Source organism: Carassius auratus, chromosome 12, assembly GCF_003368295.1.
Source record: "Carassius auratus strain Wakin chromosome 12, ASM336829v1, whole genome shotgun sequence".
NCBI classification, from domain to species: Eukaryota; Metazoa; Chordata; class Actinopteri; order Cypriniformes; family Cyprinidae; genus Carassius; species Carassius auratus.
Window position 1 is genome coordinate 4,618,107 of NC_039254.1, and position 21,074 is coordinate 4,639,180.

Consider the following 21,074-nt stretch of genomic DNA (forward strand, 5'->3'; position numbering starts at 1 on the left):
TATATGAAGAACCTCTAACATCCATGGAATTAAAAGGTTCTTTAGATTTTTAACATGTATTTCACACAAAGAAAAACAATGGTTATTTAAGAACTATTCACTTAAAGGTCTTTTGAGGAAGCAAAAATGTATATTCTGTGATATCACTGCAAAAAAAAAAAAAAAAAACAACCTCTAGGAACCTTTATTTACAATAGATATTGTTTCAAATAAGCAAGTAGGTGTTCTTTAGAGAACCCAAAATGGTTCTTCTATGGCATCACTCCCTTTTGGAACCTTTATTTTTAAGAGTGGCATGTATTTTTTACTGTAAACCCACCTTGTCCTGGAGCACTGGCTCTCCTCTCAGCAGATTCAACCCTGCTGTGGTGATGGTAGCTCCGTTTTCCCAACATGCCATGTGGGCCATGGCTGGGAAGAGAGGAAAGTAGGCGCCGGGGGGGCTGCACCTGTAGGCCAGGGGTGCGATGAGGCCGTTGAACATGAGTTGCTGGACGAGTCTCTGAAATTACAGAATATTCACGGTCATCTGTTAGCTATAGCTCAAAGCAAGCATTTGTAATGCTGTGTGGCTCACCGAGATACTGCAAGACGCTGGTCAGGGTGCTCCTCGGGGAAGATTTGGGCTTCATAGGTCGCCCTGTCATGCCCTCTGACACCCGGATCATATCTATTCATCAACCGGCAGTACAGAACAGACAAACGGAGATAGAAGCAAGTCAAAGAGCGAGAAAGAGACATTCACACTTAGACACCAACACGAACAGGCCGGCTTGATGGATGTTGAGGCGGTACACCAACCCTGCGGTGACTAATCTTTTTGACTGGACAACGATTTTTATGGGAGCAACAAGCAGAATCAAATCTCATTTGCTGCTCGGTTCATTCTTTAGGCCCTAGTGAACGTATTTCTTCCCGTTGAACTCGAAAACATTGATCTGACCACAGTGAACCCATTAAAATCACTTCAACTTTCTTTGGTTACTTTTAAAATTCATTAAAACTCCAGAGGAGTCGGAAGTTGTTTAAAGCCGTTCTCTTCTGTCGATTCTTCTTGTTGACTTGGCAAACCTGGAGAGAAGCTGTCTTGAAGATGTACCGATATAACTTCAATTCATTTCCCTTTCCAAAATTTATCGAATGTGGAGAAAAGACATCACTGAACTGGGTGATGCATTATCTAGCGACACAAAATCAATTTTTTTAATTGAATGAACCTGTGCCTTCGGGGAAGTGCTGAAATAGCGGTTCTCTGACTTTTGTGTGTGTAACAAACTGTTTTCTTCACCTTTGAATCCTCATGGTTGCAAATGTGTTTTATTAAACTCCCGTGATTCATTGCGTCATTTGTGTGTCACATTTCGATGCACTAAACCTGATTATTCCATGATTTTCATGCACAATATATGTTGGGCAGGCAAGATGTTGAACATAACCTGGTTAGCCAGCATGTTGAATGAGGTTGGAAAGAGGAAAACAAATGCGATGTTGCATTCACAGCGGCTTCTTATGAGTGTGTGCATGTAAACAAGTCATGAAGGCAAGGCAGGAGCCAATGGAGCTCATGCTGTCTGGGATTTCACGATTGCCGCTCTGCTCGGCCTGTCGGTGTGCATCTAACAGAGTGATGGACAGGTACACAAGACACATGAAACTACAAAGACTCAGATAGGATGGTTTCAGCCATGGTTTTATTCGTGTTTTGGTGCCCACAAGACATTCACACAAAGAAAAATAAAAGAGAGACAAACCAAAGAGCATGCTGCCCCTACCCGGGTCGCTCGTGCTTCAGGACACAGATGTCAGAACAACTTTTTATGGCTGGGGATACATACAGACGTGTTTGGGGTGGAGACAGAGGTGGAATGGAAGCATAGAATGGAGGTTTCGCATGATGGGAGGGGGGCAATGCAAAACTGAGTGGAAAAACTTCTGATTGGACAGAGACAGAGCAGGTGATTGGCTCTTTCCCTGTTGATATGAGCTCTCCCTGTAAAAGAGACCTATTTACAAGTGCCTGTCAAGAGGAAACAGCTGCCTATTAGAGCAAAGCCTGGCTACCATGATCTGTAAACTCACCTTTAGGCTTGTTTAAAGTGTGTTGCATATTTGAGGGGTTTTCTCTTTCATCCCAACTCGGTTTCATTAATTAACATCAACTCAAATGCACTCTATGACAAATAATAATTCCGTAACCATTTAAGAACCCCAAAAAAGGTAAATGATTGCCAATGTCGCAAAACCATCCATTTAAAAGTTCTAGGGCCATTTCTCTTTTCTGTTCCAACGTAACATTTCCCAAGACACAAAGTCCTCCTGATCAATTACCACCATTGACCAACTTCCTCAGCATTTTAAAACTGGCCTTTTGACAAATTGCAGACTGGTGTCTAAACTCTTTAGAGGAACGAACTTCAGTTTTAAATATCAGAACACCAAACACATTAGGGAATTTTTCCAACTGCATGACTCAATGTCTTGTCAACAACTCTTTCTAACTGAACATCTAATTAATTAGATCATATACTGCACCAAAAATGACTCTGAACAGCCTGTCAATGTTAGCTACCGAATGATGGATTGGTTGCACAGGTAATAGCAATTAAATTAGCTATTCCACATTAAATATTGTTTTGTATAGCGGTCTGCTACAATAAAATAAGATATATTCTTCCCTTAGAGACATTAATGTTCACTTGGGTACAATCAGTGATGAAACCATCTGTATTCAGAGGCAGTTCAGTGGAAGTGACAAAAATTAAAGCTGAGGCATTAACGTACATACACTAACCAACAATACACATTCTGGAGGCACATATTTCAATACATTTTCCTGACAGGGACAGTATTTCAACTATAAATCTTGGCACACACCATTATGAATTTTTGTATTTTTTTCTGCTGATGCAACAAGTTATCCTAATCGTTAAATCCGATGAAGGTGAAAAGTAAAAACATATGTTGAATGTTTGTACTTCCTAGTATTAAATGTTCTATGTTTCGATTTGAAAAACCAGCTGTGGGTATAATCTTCAGAAAATATACTAAATATTTCAATATCGATCCCAGATCGACCCTGAACCAACTTTACTGAACTTCAAATTCACTCTTGAACTTCATATCCATCAAGAATTTTTGACAAGTCTAAAAGTGACTATTCACAAAATGTACAATATTTACAAGTAAAATATGCATATGTTTTGAATTTACTCTCTAAAATCCTGCAAATCCAACTCCGATAGCTCTAAAATCCTCTCACATTAAACATAGAATACACAAAAATATATCCCATCCCCTTAAATTGTAGTGACAAATGAATTAAAACACTTTAAAAGTGTTAAGGGGGGCGGGGGGGCAAAAAAAAATGCAAAACCAAAATAGTTTATACTTCTTAAGAGCAAATCTGGACAGACTAAGTAACAGCAAAAAAAGGGAAAAAAAATACATGTAACTTTAAACCAAACAGTACCCCTAGTTATTAGTACATCAGTGTGCAAAATATAGCTTTCTTCAGGCAAAGCCTTTCAAGTCTCTCATTGAGCTTTTAATAAATATAAGGCTCAGATTATGATGTGCATGTCAAGTAAAATTTCAATGTACAACGAAGCAGGCATAGTAGGACAGTGGTTCCCAACCACGTTCCTGGAGGCCCCACAACACGGCATGTTTTCCATGTCTCCTTAATCAAACACACCTGATTCAGATCATCAGCTCATTTGTAGAGACTCCAATTGAATTGGGTGTGTCAGATAAAGGAGACGCAAAATGTGCAGTGTTGGGGGGCCTACAGAAACATGGTTGGGCACCACTGTAGTAGTGCATCCATTAAGTCTATGTGTTTGTGATGTGTGCATAAAAAAACTCTTCAGCAAACTGAGAGAAGTGTTAAAAAATGTGCTCATGTTCAATTTAAACAACATCATAAAACCCTTAACCCAAGTCAACAAGTGTGGGGGGGGAAGTGAATTTAAACTGAAAAGATGATTGAAACGCAAAATATGGAGGACAGGCAGTCTTTATTGGAAATGGGGTGGGGAGAATACAAAAACCAAAATAAAATATAATAACAATAATTAAAATTATAATAATAATAAAAACAGTACGAGACAGAAGATGGGGGGGGAGGAATGACAGCGAGATGTTGACAGGTGTGGTCAGGGAACAGAGTGGGCGGGACAGTGTGGGTGGTTGGGGGTGTGTGTGTGTGTGTGTGTTCACACAAGGCTGAAGTTAGGAATTTAAAGAGCTCTTACACTCCGCCTTTATGGCACCACAGTTAATGGGCACAAAGGGGCGGCGCGCGGCCCGGCGCAGCCTGATGAGATCACGGCACATGTGACGCGCCAGCTTGGTGAGGCGCGTGGCCTGCAGGAGGAATGCCTGCTTTGTCTTCATGGAGGATTTGGGGCTGCCGCTGTTCCTTATCGGAACCATGTGGGAAGACTGACGGGTGCCATGTCCACGAGAACGCAACTCCTATGGAGAGACAGACAATGAAGGAAGTTAGGGATTGATACAGGGGAAAAAAAAATGGAAATACAAACAAATTGAGACGACTCTTGATGCATCCCTGACCTCTGTTCATTTGCAACCAGGATAAATGGTTTGCGCCAATCACAATGTGTTTTTGCACTTAAATTTTGCCTCCCAAAGTCAAAATGTAATTATTTGCATTTATTTACAAGTGATGTTGGTACTATGGTAGCACTTTTTCAATTTAGTTCTATATATTAACTAATCCAATAGCTCAATGCAGATATACACCGTTAGAACAGTACTTACACTGGGTGCAGGGCTTGGAGGCGTTTTTTCCTCTTCCCCCTCAGCTCTGCTTGGCATCTTTAGGCCACCATACTTTTTCCAGTACATCCAACAGGACACACAAAGGCGACACTGCATGTTAGGAGGACCCCACGAGTACCACTGAGCAGACTGTACGGCTGTAAACAGAGAAGAAAAAGGAAAAACCCACTAATTTGAAATGTACTAATAGGTGTAAATATGTCTGGTGTCATTCTTGTTCAGGAAAAGCTAGAAGAGCTTTTACTTAATGTAATGATAGTACTACTACTTATAATAAAATTAAAACTTTTTTTTTTCCCCAGAAAAAAAAACTTGCCTTAAATTTTATTTAGCAGAAAAATAAAACATATTTTATAGAATAAATAAAAATTCTTGGCCGAAGCTGAACAAAATGAAGTTTTCGTGCTTTTACCCCCATGTTTTTGCCAATTTTTCACTATTGCATAAATGAAATAGCCAAAATGTGCTCTTTACTGTTTGGTCTTAATTTTCAAAGAAAATGATCAATTACAAAACAACAATTAAAAAATATTTAACACTTTTTTACATTCTAACAGACCTTAAATGAAAATTGTTAAAATAATATATTTTAGCCATCTGACCCCCTTCTTGAATCAGGCATGTATTTTTACTGTATAATTAAAAAGCCTTGCTGAGAAAAGACTTATTTTATAACATAATGGGGATATTACAGATATAAAATATTACAGATCCTGAACACTGTCTGAATGTTATAATAAATGGTAAATACGTTGCATGTATCCCATTGTCACATGTATCCCATTGTCACCTTGTAAAAATTCATAAAAATGTGACTGAGCAACTGACGAGTAACACTGGTTTAGCGCAGATGCATGCAAATTTGTGCGCGTTTTAGAAAACATTACATTCTGCAGTTTATTTACTAATGGTTTAAGGCCATTTTGTGATTTCAATCATCATAGAGTAACTAGTAACAATCATCCCTTCCTCTTCTCATCGAAGACTTGAGGTACAGTACTAAACAGTCTCTCGCTGTTGGTGCTTGTAATGATTCTTGTGTCTTTCTCTGACATTTTAAAAATGCTTCCACACTACGACATGTTTGTTACATTATAATGAGTGCGCACCTCTAACTCTTCGTTGGTTGATAATTGATCATGTCATATACTATTTTGGTACAATTGATTTGGTCTTTTTGCTTATTTGGATGACGAACATTTGGTGCATCCCTACTTTTAATAAATTGGTGTTTAATATGATAAGGTTTATGATTCAATTAGATATGCTTTTTGATGAATACGATTTAATTGAACCATTAAAATGGAAAACCGCTGACTTGAACCCCTCCCACCACGGAATAATTTTTTACAGAATTTGGGAAAATATTTCATGGATTTCATAGGGCCATACGCAATGAAATAATTAGGTTAAATTTAAATTCACTTTATGCTCCACACTGTGAGTCCATTACTAAAAGGCAGTGTTGATCCAGACTAATTATTGCTGCTCGCATAGATTGTGATGCGGCAGTTTTGACTGATCTGATTGGAAGACAAAAGAGTGAAAATGCAGTATCCAGCCCCACTGATTGCAGGAGGTGTGACATGCCCTCCAGGAGAAGCAGCAAATTGATTGGATGGCTGTGTTGACTGTAATTAGGTGAAGAGGGTCTTTACTCACCAAAACAGCTCTCACATGCACGGCCGCCTCCAGCTGTGTGGAAACTCCCTGTGCCTGCTGCACCATTCACAGTAGCCATTTTGCCGTTACTGACAGAGATCTGGTTGGGATTGGGTTTGTTGCTGTGAGGCAAAAAGCTAATTAGATTTCACACTATAATCTTTTACAAGAGGTTTATAAACATGCAAAATCGAAATCCGATCACAAGCAGTCACTGGAGAAGCTGCTGAGATTGATCCTAATATAAAGGACCATTGAAATGGTGGTGTAGAAATGGTATTTTAGAGATGCTAAAACTCACTATGTAGGGATGTAGACTTGCTTCAGTTTGCTCTCTGCTTCAGCTGCCTTCAGTCGTTTCTGTACAAAATCATAAATATTAAGGTTAAAGCAAGATCAAAGACAGTCAGAGCAAACAGAGAAAGAGATTTCCAGATAATTACATATAATCTATCAAAGTAGAGCTTTGAACTGAAAAATACTGCTCACCTGCTGTACATATCTGTCTGTGGTTTTCCACATGTAATAATACTCAATGATGCTGGTCAGCGACTTCCAAGGAAGCTGAAAAAAAAAACAAAGGTTAAGAAGTCAAAATCCATAAGGATAAGGAAGCATCGAACTGAAGATACAGCACGTGTCTTAATTCTTTAAGTGGTCAGAATTTATGGAATATTTATTTTGAGAGTGATACGTCTAAAATCGCATGCAGGCACACTTGATTATTCATGAGCACCTGCTGAGCACAAAGAAACGTGCATGAAACAGGTGCAATGAATTTAAGAAATCTTAATATAAAGCTGACCAAGCCCCCACGTTTGGCCCGCATCTAAGCGAGGGTGAGCAGAGTATAAAAATGAACAGAGGTGTTCTAGGCTGACAGCTGGTGTTATGAAGAAGATTTAGATTAACATCCTGAGGTGCTGCTATGTATTTTTAGCATCTGGTTTCTCAGCATTTCTTTTTGGTTTTTTGAACCCGACAAGTAAACTAAAGATGGGAAATCATTAGATTACAGTTCTTCTCTGAGTCATCTTCTTAAAGATGATTATTCCTATTATGGATTTTTGAAAATTACGTTTCATACAGTGCAACAGAGCTCTAAGTGAATAAAAACATCCTGCAAAGTTTTAAATCTGACAATGCACCTTGTATAATGTTACTGTCTCTCAAAAGAGTTGACTCTCAATCATTGAAACTAGTCATTTTAAAAACAAATCCCAATATGGTTCATGTTGATGTCAACATGAAACATTAGCATATTTCATGCTAACTTGGTCTTTTCCCATTGGTCTGAATGAAAATGAAAATTCATTCTTTACACTTGGTGCTGCTTTTTAAGCTGTAAAAATAGCTTTTTCCTCGGTAATGGTTGTACACAAAGCAGCACTGATTGCAAATGCTTTTTCAGGCATGATGACATGCAAAAGAGACCAATCACTGCAGATTAGCGTGAAGCAAAGGAGTGGTTTGGAAAAATTAATCGTTGAGCAAATCGTTTGGGATTCGTTGAGCAAGTGAGGTAAAAATAAATGCATATTATAAGACAATGAAAGTGTTTTTTGACCTTACATACATGTCAACCTGTTGTTAGGGACCCCACAAAACATGAACCTTTCAGTAACCATAATGGGGTCACTTTAACTTCTATGCTTACGTTGTGTTTAAAAAACAAAAAAAAAAGAAAAAGTTTAACTTAACTGTTTTAACCAAATAAAATAAAAGCATAATAAAACAATGAGAAATACTTTTTAATAACAACGAGAGAAGTGTAGAGAAATGCAATTCCTGATTTTTATCTGTAGTCATTTTTTTCTCATTCTGTAAATGGGTATATGTCAACATGCCCTTTGGACATTTGACAAGGTGCATATGATGTGATTTCAAGTTTTTCAAGCGAGTTCCTTTCTCTTTGGAGTGTTACAAGCTCTTGGTGCATAAAGAAGATCTGTAAAGTTGCAAAGACTAAAGTCTCAAATCCAAAGAAATATTCTTTCTCAAATTTAAGATTTTTTTCAAATTTTATGCAACAAATGCCTCGTTTGTAATGGGTTTTATTGTTTTTGTCTTGTCGTGCCGGGACACATGGTGAGATGTGCAACATTTCCATCACACGTTTGAGGCATTCATCCAATCACAACGCACTGGCCAATTAGAGCACTCCTCGCTTTGCAGAACAATGAGCTTTATCAAAATCAATGCGTTTCAGAAAGAAGGGGCATAGCAGAGCAACAATAATATACAGCAGGTGGAAAATAATGTTTTTTTTTAACCTTAAACTGCATAAACACATTTCAAATACCAAATACACAAAATAATGTTATTTTTAGCAACATCACATGATCCCTTTAAAGGTTTAACCTACAATTTTCAATTTTATGAATAATTATTTAACACGTAGACCACTTGACATTTCAATAGTTTGTAAATCTTTAAAACTGTATTAGATATGCTGAATTAGATATTCAAACCTTGCAATGGTCAATGATGTTTTAAACATTTTGAATCCTCCTCTTCTATCTATTAATCACAACAAAAATCAATCACTATCGATGACTGCTTTAAGACAGAAAGGGAAATAAAGAGTAAGAGAAAACCAGTGCACCACTAAACCACACCACCAAGTCGATCTCTAAGGGACTATTTGGTGTTCTTGAACAAGTGATTCTTATTGTGTGCTATAAAGTGGCTCAGTAGAAGTGCAGTTGTTTTTCATTCCATTTTGAGAAAAAAAGCCCCAGAATAAAGAAATCCCATTTCATGATTGAATTCCAAAATGATTCTTAATGCACTTCAGTCTTTTAGCAAATATTTAGTAAGCAAGCAGCTCATGGCAAGATTGTGTAAATATGGCACATAAAAGTGCTAAAATAAATGTCTGCTTTGACACATAACACAAACATTCATATCGACCATAAAAAAAAAAAAAAAAAAAAAAAAAAAAAAAAAAAAAAAAAAAAAAGAATATATAGTCCTGCAAAGTTGACTGAATTAAAACAACAAACAAAAAAAGTTTTTTTTTCACTAGAGCTGCCAGAGACTATGGATTTTTCTGCTCGACTAGTAGGCGTTTGTTTTTATGCATTAGTCGACTAATCACACGTTAATTAATAAACCATTTAAATCATTATAATGAGCCTTTAATTGCCTACATAGCCTAAACAGCACTTAAGCACACTGCAAAACTTGCCACAGCACACTGGCAGAAGAAATTAATATGAATGTGTCAGTGAAAAACAGTAATGTGAACGCATTAACATTAATCATTTTATAGACTGCGCTTTGTTTCGGTTTAAGAAATGAATCGCACTCTCAATTTGAGTGCGATTTAAACCCAGATGATTATAACCACTCAAAGTACATCTGCCTTAGGAAAGCTAGCGTGTCCTCAACATAGTGATAACACTCGTTGGCTTCTCTAGTGCAGCTCAACCAGGTCTCGTCCCATTCGTCGGTATTTGTGAGATCACAAATCCCGGAAAATATGCGCTGTAGCCCAAACAAGTTGTTCATTGTAGTTTTTAAAAAGAGATTTCTGTTAAATGAAATATCTCATTTTGAAGTAGACTTTGAGCTTTGTAACTTTGCAGATCTTTTTTTTTGCTCAAACAGCAAAATTACAGACTAACTAAAATAGAAAAAGTAAAAAGGCATAATAGGACACCTTTAAGCAAAAGACAAGAAAGAATGAAAATATGAGTTGGAAGAATATGATTAGTTGCTTCATTGTTTTGATCTAAACGAGACTGTGTAATTTCAAAACCTGAAGCAAAAACAGAATGGTTTGAAATTAGGCTACAAAAAACATACCAAACAGCAGATAGGCTGAATGAAAAGGCAAAGTCACTCTCTGTCAGCAGGTGGCACTTAAGGAACAGCAGTGGTGCATTGCAAAAACTAAATGCATTATACAGAGGCAAGATGAAAGGAAAATACCATCTAAACTGTTTGTTAAGACAGTCAGTTCCCTCAGAGATACATAGATAATTTGCGCATCGTGAACAGTGAGCTTGCTCGGCCTGCTAATGTACTTTCTCCACTTTGTGTCTCTGGCCTCTAACTATGTGCAACGCTGACTTCATACGTCATCCCCACGGAGCTGCTTCAGTGTACAACTGTTGGCGCAAGCTTCATTGAAATGGCTGTGAGAAATGGCATTTTTTATTTAACTTCTTTTGGACTGATGTATGCAACACCTGCTGGGTGTCATTCAACAGCTTGAAAGATCAAAGACCATTTTTAATATAACTCCGACTAGATTCATCTGAAAGAAGAAAGTCATATACACTTGGAATGAATTGTGGTGAGTAATTTATGGCCTAACTTTTATTTTTGGGTGAATTAACCCTTTAAACAATTACAATTATACAATTAATTTATACAAATAAATATATTTGGCACACAAAATAAGATTACAGAGAATCTCTTATTCGCTATTTAATTATCTATATGAAAAAGTCATGACGCATCATTCTGCCTAAAAACTCTTTTTGTAAGTCATATTTATAAGAAACAAAATTAACGTAAGTTATAGGACGTTTTACTTTTGGACAAACTATTTTATTCACAGCATAATCTCTCTTAAAATAACCATATATGGGGTTATGATAATCAAAACAGCCCTGAGCTCAAAACAAACTAAAACTTTAATTAAACTGAATAGTATCTGGCCAAGCTCTATTAAAGATTTCACTATAGCACCACACTGGTCAAACCACATTATTGTAGGCTCCTACATTAGGTCATATGAGATCAAACGACTACTCGACAACAAAAATATTAGCTGACAATTTGTTATTGTTGACGTCGTCGATAATGACAATGTTATTGCCGACGTCGTCGATAATGTAGACTACTCTTTTCAGCCCTACATCACAGGAATACATATTATGGTAAGCGTGAAAAAAATTTCCGACACCCAACTTTTGAACTATAGTGTTAGAAACATTTGAGAAAGAATCATAACACATGAAATTGATTTTTCCCAACTCCCGCTTTCTGAGCATACTCACAAAGTCTTGCCGGATATCATTGAAGTCTTTGCCATACTTCTCCAGCGCTTCCTCAAACAGGTTTGCCTCTGATGAGCTCCACTCCTCCATCTCATCCCGGCACAGCACAGGCCCTCCTTGAGGAACGAGCACGCTCAGAGCACTGGAGAGGTCATAGCCGTGCCGGTGCAGGGTGTCCATGGCATGGAACTTAACAGAGCGAGATAGACAGATAGGGAGAGAGTTAATCAATTTTTTTTTTTTTTTTTATCTCCAGTGGATAAATGGAGCAAGACAGATGGTACTGATGGGAAGGGTACCAGTGTGATGTCTCGTGAGGCTGCCGCGGCGCTCATGTGTAAGCTGGGCTGTCTGACGGAGCTGCTGCAGTCCAACGCTCGAGCAAAAGTACCAACCGCTCTGCACACAGATCACCAGATTCATCATGCAAATTTAATTATGCCGTCAGTTTCCTCGTTGACACAGTTTCCAGTGTCTTCTACAGCAGTGGTTCTCAACTGGCAGGTCACAACCCAAAAACAGATCACAGGTTTGTTCTGTTGGGGTCATGGAGAGCAGGGGGGAAAAATATGCAATTGTTTGGTGCAAATTTATCTGTAACAGCTAGTTATCAATACAGATTTCCTGATTTTATCTGATTCCAATTCACAAGCTCTCAAGTCAATTAAATTGGGTATATTTAAAATATAATGTTCCTTTTGCTATAAACAATCAATATTTGGACCACAATGTGTTTTCTGCAGAGACTTATTGGCTGGAAAAAGCATGAAACCATTGAAACTCAAAAGATATTTAGAAACCAAAAATACTGTAGAGACAAGTCAACTTTTTTTTTTAAAACAAAATCTATATATAGTGCATAATAATATTAATCAAATTTCAGTGTCTGACACTTGGATTTACTTCTCCACAATTCTTTCCAATGTATAATCTTCTCCCTGAAGCATAACAGTTACAAATCGGTTTTAAAAGTATACTAAAATGCATGTTTGATTTTTTTAATAAGGCATAGCTAAAATCTTGAAAGCATCAAAAACATACCGAGCCACCACAAGAAACTGGTCAATCTGTTTGCTGGTCAGCGGACACTCTGGGTCCCACATCTTCACCTCCAGTTTGGACTGGTCTCTTTCATCAGGTTCTCCTACAGAGAAAATGTATTTTATCAGAGCTGGCTGTGTAAAACCACAGGGAAAAATCTACCATTGGAAATTCTGTCAAGACAACCTAGGCAACTTGTTCCCGTGGCAACGATGTGAATTAACACGTAAATCAAACCTGGCGTTAGGTAATGATGGAAGACAGCCTGCTTAGCAAGATCATGAAGAATTATGTATTATAGTACAGATATTATCATCATCAGCCCACCAGCCTGTCATTCGAACGAAGAGCAGTGCATTCAATCCAGCATTGTGTAAATGCTGAACTATCAGTCGCTTCTGAATGAAAAAGTAGGCTAAACGAGGTCAGAATGCGTAGTTTCATTTCAAATCTCCTTCCTTACAGTACAGCTATCATTTAAAAAGTTAGCACTTTGTATCCATTGTGTCAATGCAGATGGAAAAGTTTAATATCTTCAAAAAGCAGGACGTCTAAATCTAGAACTGAAAACTGCTTCCCTCACAGACCGTCACTGGCCCACATGCTAAATCAGCCAAAGAACCACCAATGGGGATCTGACAGATCATAGTTCCTACAGTGCAGATCAAATCGCAAAAACTAGAGTAACAAATGTTAAAAGATGTGGATTAAAATAATACAACAAAAATTGTTATGTGTGGTGAAACATCTTGTCACAAGATTTAAAACTGGTTTTCTGCAGTCTAGAACAAGGTCACTGTGTTATGTACAAAAAAAAGAAAGAATATAAATCACTGAAGATGTCTACAATGGGAAACAGTGATGTAATTAGTGGTCAACCGATCTAGTTTTTTGTCAGCTGATGCTGATGCAGATATTCTGTCAGCATTCAATTCCCACGGACAAACTGTCACGCAGAGAACACGCGATCATGCAGGATACAAATGCACACTTCATAAGCTCTCACAACTTGCACAAAAAAAAACTTAAGCTCTGGTGCTGTGGTTCTCAGCGCTATCTAAAATAAAAGTCACATGCCTCGAAAACATTGGCCGGTGCCGATATTTGAAAAATGTATTATATCGTTGAACCACTAGATGTAATGTAACAATGTAATAATACTTTTTTTTACAGTGCTTAAGTATTTTTTGGGGAGAATTAGTACTGATAGTTTTTTTTTTTTCAGCCAACTTTCACTTTTACTCCACTACATTTCCAAATGCAAGGCTGCAGGAAAGCAGGTTTGACGACTTAGTGGTCTGGTGCTTGCAACTAAGACTCCTAAAAAAATAATGAGATTTTGTACAGTCAAGGATGATTTCAATTTCCACTCAAATCGAGGCACAATATTATCTGCTGTGACAATATAGTAAGAGTTGTTGTATCGAAAATTTGATTGAGTATATCACAAAAAATACAGAGAGTGCACTTATATTATTGCATAAACTGTAGGGCTGCACAGTTAATCAAAATTAAACTACAAAGGCCATAAATCAATATTAGGCAGAAGCTGTGATGAATATCTTTCAGTTAAGAACGGTTTTGTGATCAGCAGTAAATCTCGATCTGAAGGCTAGAGGGTGCTCTCATGCCGAATCTCCAAATACACCTCGTAGAAGAAACCCAGGAAATCCCTATAACGGTAGCCGAATAAACAAGATTTAACTGCTTTCATTAAACGCGACTAATAAACAACTACGACAATATAATTATTATAATAAAGTATATAATAATGCAATTCTAATTGACATAGCTTTAGCACTACTTAGAATACTATGAAATATGTTGCGTGCCTGTGTAAGAATCCACATCATCTCACAGAAGGATTTATTTCAAACACTCGACTGACATTATGAAGTGAGTTTGGAGCAAAAACTTTATTAAATGTGGTATTTTCATATGCTTTCAGATGGAGCAGCATTTACAACACAAAGCCGAAGTTCACTGAGAAGCTACGCAATCAGATTTAATAAATTGCAGAACGATATCTTCGATTTCATAATTGGGTGATTAAATTGTCTGCGATAATGAACGCGATTTTGCATAACTTGTCAATGAACTACGGCTCTGGGTAGTAAACGCTGCTCCATTTGAAAGCACGTGATGGAGATTTACTACTAATCACAGAACCGGCTTTACTGAAAAGATACGCATGACAGTCACATTCAATTAATTGTGCAGCCCTATTTAAATTAGAATTTAATTAAATTAGAAAGGATAAGTGTCTGTGACCCGTTAAAAATACTAACATTGTTTCCCGGGGATTCATTTTAGATGCTAAAAAGCAGGAAACCACAGAACATGAGGATTCACATGGTCAACACATATCACATCACACACCTTCAGCGCTTCTGTGAGTAAAAACATAAAAACATAAAAAACATAATAAAGCTAGGCTATATATAGCGAATAAATAGGCCTATACAAGAAATATATTTTTACTTGAATAATAAATTACGAAAATGAATGCAGAGTTTTGGTTAACTTTTGGGCTGCGTGAAAGGAAACCAGGCGACAGAAAGCGGCGTCCTATTTTTCTTTAGGCTTATTTTTATGCACAAAGGTTTGTTTTTTATTGTGAATGTACACAAATAAAGGCAAACCATATACAATTCCGATTATCTTTATGACTAAAAGGACTAGGCTAGCTGCTTCCACTGTTAGAGAAAAAACAAGTGACTGCGCTGGCACTGCATGTTCGCTCACAGTTAAGCTTTGCTACCATGACAATGCAGCCTGTTTATTACCATTATAAAATACAGTCAGTCAAACATATAAAAAAAAAAAAAACACTGCTGTGTTTAAATATGTAATAAAATCGGTGCGGTTAAGAGTTATCAACATACTGCCATGATGTTATGCAAAACATTTTGATTTACGTGGATACTGGAACACGAGCGAAGTAGGCCTAGGCTATAATAAACAATAATTTGGCATTCAAATAGGCCTACATCCCGAATACAGAAACATTTGATTTTGTATCAAATGAAAGACCCAACTTTGGTTTTGGTTTCATTTTAACCTAAATGAATTTGTTTTGGCTTGTCACTTTGCTATAACTTCTTATGGTATTTTTTATTCTTGTTCTTTTTTAAATAGGCTACTGTTAATTGAAAGGATTTATTGTGGAGTAAGGGGAACTAAAATAGCATAGCTATATTTACAGTTTTTTTTTAATGTTTATGAACATTTCGAGTCGGCATTAGGCCTATTTCTGCATGAAATAATAAAATGTGATTTATTAATAGGCTACGCGATGTATGCTTTTTTTTATACGCATGGCATATTTTAACCATGCTGCAAACCTTTTTTAATATTTTGAGAAATTACTGAAAATAAATAAATAAATGACTTTTTAAAATGTGTAACTGATTGTATTAATTGGTCAAAATTCTTAATGGTCCGTTAACGGTTAACTGGTTAAAATGAACATCCCTACACCGAACACTCTATTTAGAGCTTTGTCACGGTGACAAAAACAATAGAGCTAAATATTCATAATATTTAAACTAAACTGACACCCATAATAAATAAAATATACTAACCTTCCTGTAGCATTTCAGGGACATCAGCCTGAAAGCGTGGACCAACACGAATCTCCCCCTTGTCAGCCAATAGCGTCTTCTGTGTGGGGTCGTACACCAATGAATAAAAAAATGTGTCCTGAGAGATAGAGAAAGCGAATGCAGCAAACAAAAATTTACTTAAATTAGGCATCTGTTCAACTTAAGATTCAAAACAGCATTTAAAGTAAAAAGTTGTGTACCTCTTTCTCCAGGTAGGAGAGCACAGCTTCTGTCTCGTTCAGGAGGGCCACACTGCACTTCCCTCTTTTTCCACAACCCCAAAAGAAAAAAAGATAATAAATGATTAAACACGCAGCCCTATGTGTTATGATCTGCATCCAGCTGTCTCCAAAGATCCTCTAATCCACAGCACAGTAAAACGGGGGAGACACTAGGTGCAAGATTACAGAAGAACGTGTGAGTGTGTGCAAAGATGAAAAGGTGAGAAAAGAGCAGATGGGTGAGGGGACTATAATAAAACTCAGGAAATTAAAGGAGAAAGGGCACAGACAGGAAACAGATAAGACGACAGACACAGACAATGAGAAAGCACTGAACAAAAACATTATGCAGCTACTGAACTGAAGAGTGGAAAACTGATGCTAATCACTCTGTGCTTCTCCGAATGAGCATTTAACCATGAACACTGCCACGTCTACATCCAACCTGCACTGTTAGGGAAGCGACTTTGGAACTGGAGCTTGCCAAGATACTAATTTAAAGGGGCAGTGTCAGCAAACAGCACAAACAACTGTGTGAAAGTAAACAGACTAGCTTTATTTCACTTTTATTTGAGCAGAATATCTCAGTAGAAATCACTACAACTTGCATGTTTACTGATGTTTTCAGCTCATCAGCACGTTTTCCATAATGTAGATAATGTGCACATGGTTGCTGGGTCATGCAAGTCATACAGGTTTGCAAAAACATAAGGGTGTGTAAAGTCCAGCCTAGGAGACAATATCTTAACATTAAAAAATGTATATAATATCAGTTACTCAAATTCAGCTGGTGCATAAATCATAAGACTGATTTATTTGTGTGTAGAATTTAAGTTGGCACATTAATTTTTCTTTATTAGGGGACAGAGCTAAAAATTATAAAAAAAAAAAAAAAATCTAAATCCATCTTGACATGTGTCCAGTTCCACACAAAATACATTATCCCCTGTAAAGGCCGGCAAGCCTCCTACAATGACTGCTCAATATTTATGGATCACAGAAACCAAAAGAAGAAAATGAAACAAAGAAAGAAGAAAGGAAGTGACATTTCCTTTATTTGGAGGCCAATATCAATTTCAGTGAGCACAGCAGGCCTCTCCAAACCTCGGCACCACCACTAATGTTTCTCAGAGGCTTCCCTTTTATTAAAACCACTGCCACCTGGCTCCAGACTGCTAATGCATTTATACCTGAATCACAGCGGGTGCTACAAAAGCCCTGGGGTGCCACCGGCCAGCTTAAGAATGGATGCAGGACTGTGACTGTATAGGTGGCTATATGAGCGCAGTTATCACACCTTAACTGCCCTCTGAAAATGTGAACTGAGGATTAAATGGCATGTTTTGGTCTATCAGATACTTAGAAACACATGGATGTGTGGGTGGGTTTACCTGATGTGTGTGGCGGGGAGGGATTCGTACTGGCGGGAAAGGAAAAGCTCTCTGTGGCGGAGTTGATGTTTCTGTTTTTCACTGAGGTCGGGCTCTGAGGGGCTTTCCTTCTCTTCTTCCAGGTCCTCTGTACGCAGGGAATTAATCATTTGTCAAAGGCATGGCCACACATACAGTATATAAATGAGAAATACACGCATTTACATTATGATAAACAATGTTTGCATTAGCGGCAGCATTAAAAGAGAGCAACCAAATCAGCCAAATGCAAATATATTTGCATAAACAAAGCAGATGTTAAAGATGACAGATGATTGTCATTTGGGGTTTACTGTGCTGTGTGTTGTAACCAACATAAATTATTATAGCACAGTTTACTGCAAATTGTAGAGTAATACCATGATTTTTTTTTCAAAATCTGTATTTTGTTAGATGATTGGATGCACATTTGAAGCAAACTTGAGTTTTTGGAAAGATGTTATATAAATAACACATGAGAAAAATAAAATCAATAATGATTAATCTGATAGTAATAAAAAACTGTGGAAAATAATCAAATTATATAACTTAACTTATCAAAACCGTTGCACCTAATAGCTATACTATATAGCTAAACAATATTAGGTAGTACAACTGTTTTCAACACTGACGGTAGTAAAATGTTAAATTTACTGACCCCAATCTTTTGAAAAGTTCTGTACGTTGCTTAATAAATAATTCATTTTATGTCAATTAATTAACAGTTTAATTGTATGGCTGTTTATTGTTGCCAAAAAAATGACACAAGAGTACATATATCGGCTGTTTTATAAAAAGAGCTAGAACTATCAGTTTTATAACAGGAATTGATTTTGATTAAAACAAAATTGATTTTAGCAGTTAGCTGAAATAGTGAGAGCTAGCCTGTGTTGACTGTTTGATTGCTTTAGCTTAAAAATACATCTAACCAACAGTCCCTAAACGAAACTGTAAACCAATATTGTTCAGGTCGACTTTGTTTACTTTCCTGGAAATGGTACAATTCAGTAATATGCAAGCATGTGATGACTACCACATTCTGTGCTACTACTTATCAAACCTAGTGGTGGTCTTAGACATCAAACCTACAGTTTTATCTCACTTATCCTTCTCCTACGGTCTTTCATTTAGTCAACAAAGTTCATTAAGACAAATTTGTTGAGGGCCACCGACACATTATGCCATCAGGAAGCCCTGCTGCTAAATTATGAGCATCTGGTTCTGGTACTCCAGTGATTACAGCTCCCCTGCTAACTTACACAGGCACCAGAAGACAGGCGCACACGCATATACATGAGCCATTTCAAATGACTTATCATTATCATGCTAATGACCACTCATGCATGCCACGTCACAAGCCGCCCTTGGTTTCCTTGACAATACATTCACATTGCCCTGGAAAACACAAGTTCACTCACTTGCGTGTTTGTCAGCCAGCTGGATGAGGCTCTGTGAGATGTCCCTTCTCCTGTAGAAACAGACCACCTTTGCCTCCACATTGCCGCTTGCAGTCTGAAAGGAGCGACAAACAGGGTCACCTTGAGGGAACTTCAAAGCGGATCTGGGGACAGTGAACCTAACACCTCTGTTAATCAATACTGAAAAAGCTTGAACCTGAGGTTGCAGTCTATTATGTTTAATCAGCAGTGCAGTGTTGAATTTATCAACACCTGCTGCCTGTGTCTCCACTCCTCTGGAGAGTAATCAGGAAAAAAATTAAAAATTAAATTAAAAACACCGGTAGACAAGGTTAAAGGGACTATGTGACAATGGTATTGGAATACTGAAAAACAATGATAACCATATCATAAGGTGTAAAGGCTTTTTATATATTATATATATATATATATATATATATATATATATATATATATATATATATATATATATATATATATTTGAGTGAATATTTACAGTGTTGACCCTGATCTTCATAACCTCTGCAATTCACTCTGGCATGCTGGAGATTAGCTTCTGGGCCTTTTAGTTCTTGGAGTTGATCACAAATTGTGGGCTTCCGCTTGTCCACTTGCCTTTTGAGGACTAACCACAGGTTTTCTATGGGATTGATATCCTGGTAGTTGCCTGGCCACGTATCCAAAATTTCAATGAAATGATCTTTGAGCCACTTCTTTATCACTAAAAGAAGTGGCCAGATACATTTATTTTTAATATGTGCAGTGAAGACAGAGGTTTTACTTTTAGGTTTCATTATTTGATTTCGTACTTAAAAGCTACTGTAAAATAGACCCATTGTACCTGAAAAGTTTTTTTCTTATTGCATTTGCATTGTTGTTTGTCATTTCCATTTTATATCATATTTATAACAAATGGGAAAGAAAACTGACAGTAGCAGCACCCGGTGTGGTCTTCTGCTGCTGTAGCCCATCTGCATCAGGGTCCGACGTGTTGTGCGTTCAGAGATGGTATTCTGTATACCTTGGTTGTAACAATTGGTTATTTGAGTTATTGTTGCCTTACTATCATCTCTAACCAGTCTGCCCATTCTCCTCTGACATCAACAAGGCATTTTCGTCCACACAACTGCCGCTCAATGGATATTTTTCTCTTTTTTGGACCATTCTCTGTTAACACTAGAGATGGTTGTGCATGGAAATCCCAGTAGATCAGCAGTTTTTTAAATACTCAGACCAGTCCGTCTGGCACAAACAACCATTCCATGTTCAAAGTCACTTAAATCCCCTTTCTTTCCCATTCTGATGCTCGGTTTGAACTTCAAGTCATCTTCACCACATCTAGATGCCTAAATGAACTAAGTTGCTGCCATGTGATCAGCTGATTAGCAATTTGTGTTACCAAGCAATTGGTGACCATTATCATCAATTAAAATAAAATAACTCCTATAGAGAAATAATATATACCCCAACAAGACATGCATGTTAAATTAATTAAATCTACTTTCAATTAAACAAGAAAATCCCCATAGGAAGATTATTTGATTATTTTACTACAGTAGATTAAATTGTTAAACTGACAGCTCTGAACCAAGCATAATAAAATTCACGAGACATACAACATAGTCAGCATGTACATTTGGACTGCATTTACACATCTTTCCCATAAAAATGGCTTATATTTATTTAATTCTACTTATTTTCTTTAAGTATGCAATCATTCAGTATCCAAAAAGGCTAATTTCTACTATTGTAAAGGACTATCAATTTCTAGAAGTGGTTGTGGGAGAAGGATCATGTAGACTGAATGCATCTCAATGGCCACAGGTTGATTGTTCAGATGCCAAGTTGAATAACAACCTGCTAGCAAACTGAATTTGGCGGACAACTGAATCCTCTCTTCTGA

The 21,074-nt window shown here is 37.2% G+C and overlaps 1 protein-coding gene across 2 annotated transcripts in view; it reads right to left on the reverse strand.

Annotated features, from left to right (window-relative positions):
* LOC113111560 (metastasis-associated protein MTA3-like) overlaps positions 1 to 21,074 on the reverse strand; it is a 28,142-nt gene that overhangs the window by 5,050 nt on the left and 2,018 nt on the right. For both annotated transcript variants that reach the window (XM_026276386.1, XM_026276387.1), the window contains exons 3-16: positions 19,172 to 19,265; positions 17,736 to 17,862; positions 16,324 to 16,387; positions 16,103 to 16,220; positions 12,519 to 12,621; positions 11,777 to 11,876; positions 11,478 to 11,666; positions 6,955 to 7,029; positions 6,767 to 6,825; positions 6,466 to 6,587; positions 4,783 to 4,940; positions 4,254 to 4,476; positions 578 to 670; positions 320 to 502 (exon numbers count right to left, since the gene is read on the reverse strand). In XM_026276386.1, the coding sequence (XP_026132171.1) occupies positions 320 to 502; positions 578 to 670; positions 4,254 to 4,476; positions 4,783 to 4,940; positions 6,466 to 6,587; positions 6,767 to 6,825; positions 6,955 to 7,029; positions 11,478 to 11,666; positions 11,777 to 11,876; positions 12,519 to 12,621; positions 16,103 to 16,220; positions 16,324 to 16,387; positions 17,736 to 17,862; positions 19,172 to 19,265 (1,708 nt within the window). The remainder of the gene's footprint in view (positions 1 to 319; positions 503 to 577; positions 671 to 4,253; positions 4,477 to 4,782; positions 4,941 to 6,465; positions 6,588 to 6,766; positions 6,826 to 6,954; positions 7,030 to 11,477; positions 11,667 to 11,776; positions 11,877 to 12,518; positions 12,622 to 16,102; positions 16,221 to 16,323; positions 16,388 to 17,735; positions 17,863 to 19,171; positions 19,266 to 21,074) is intronic.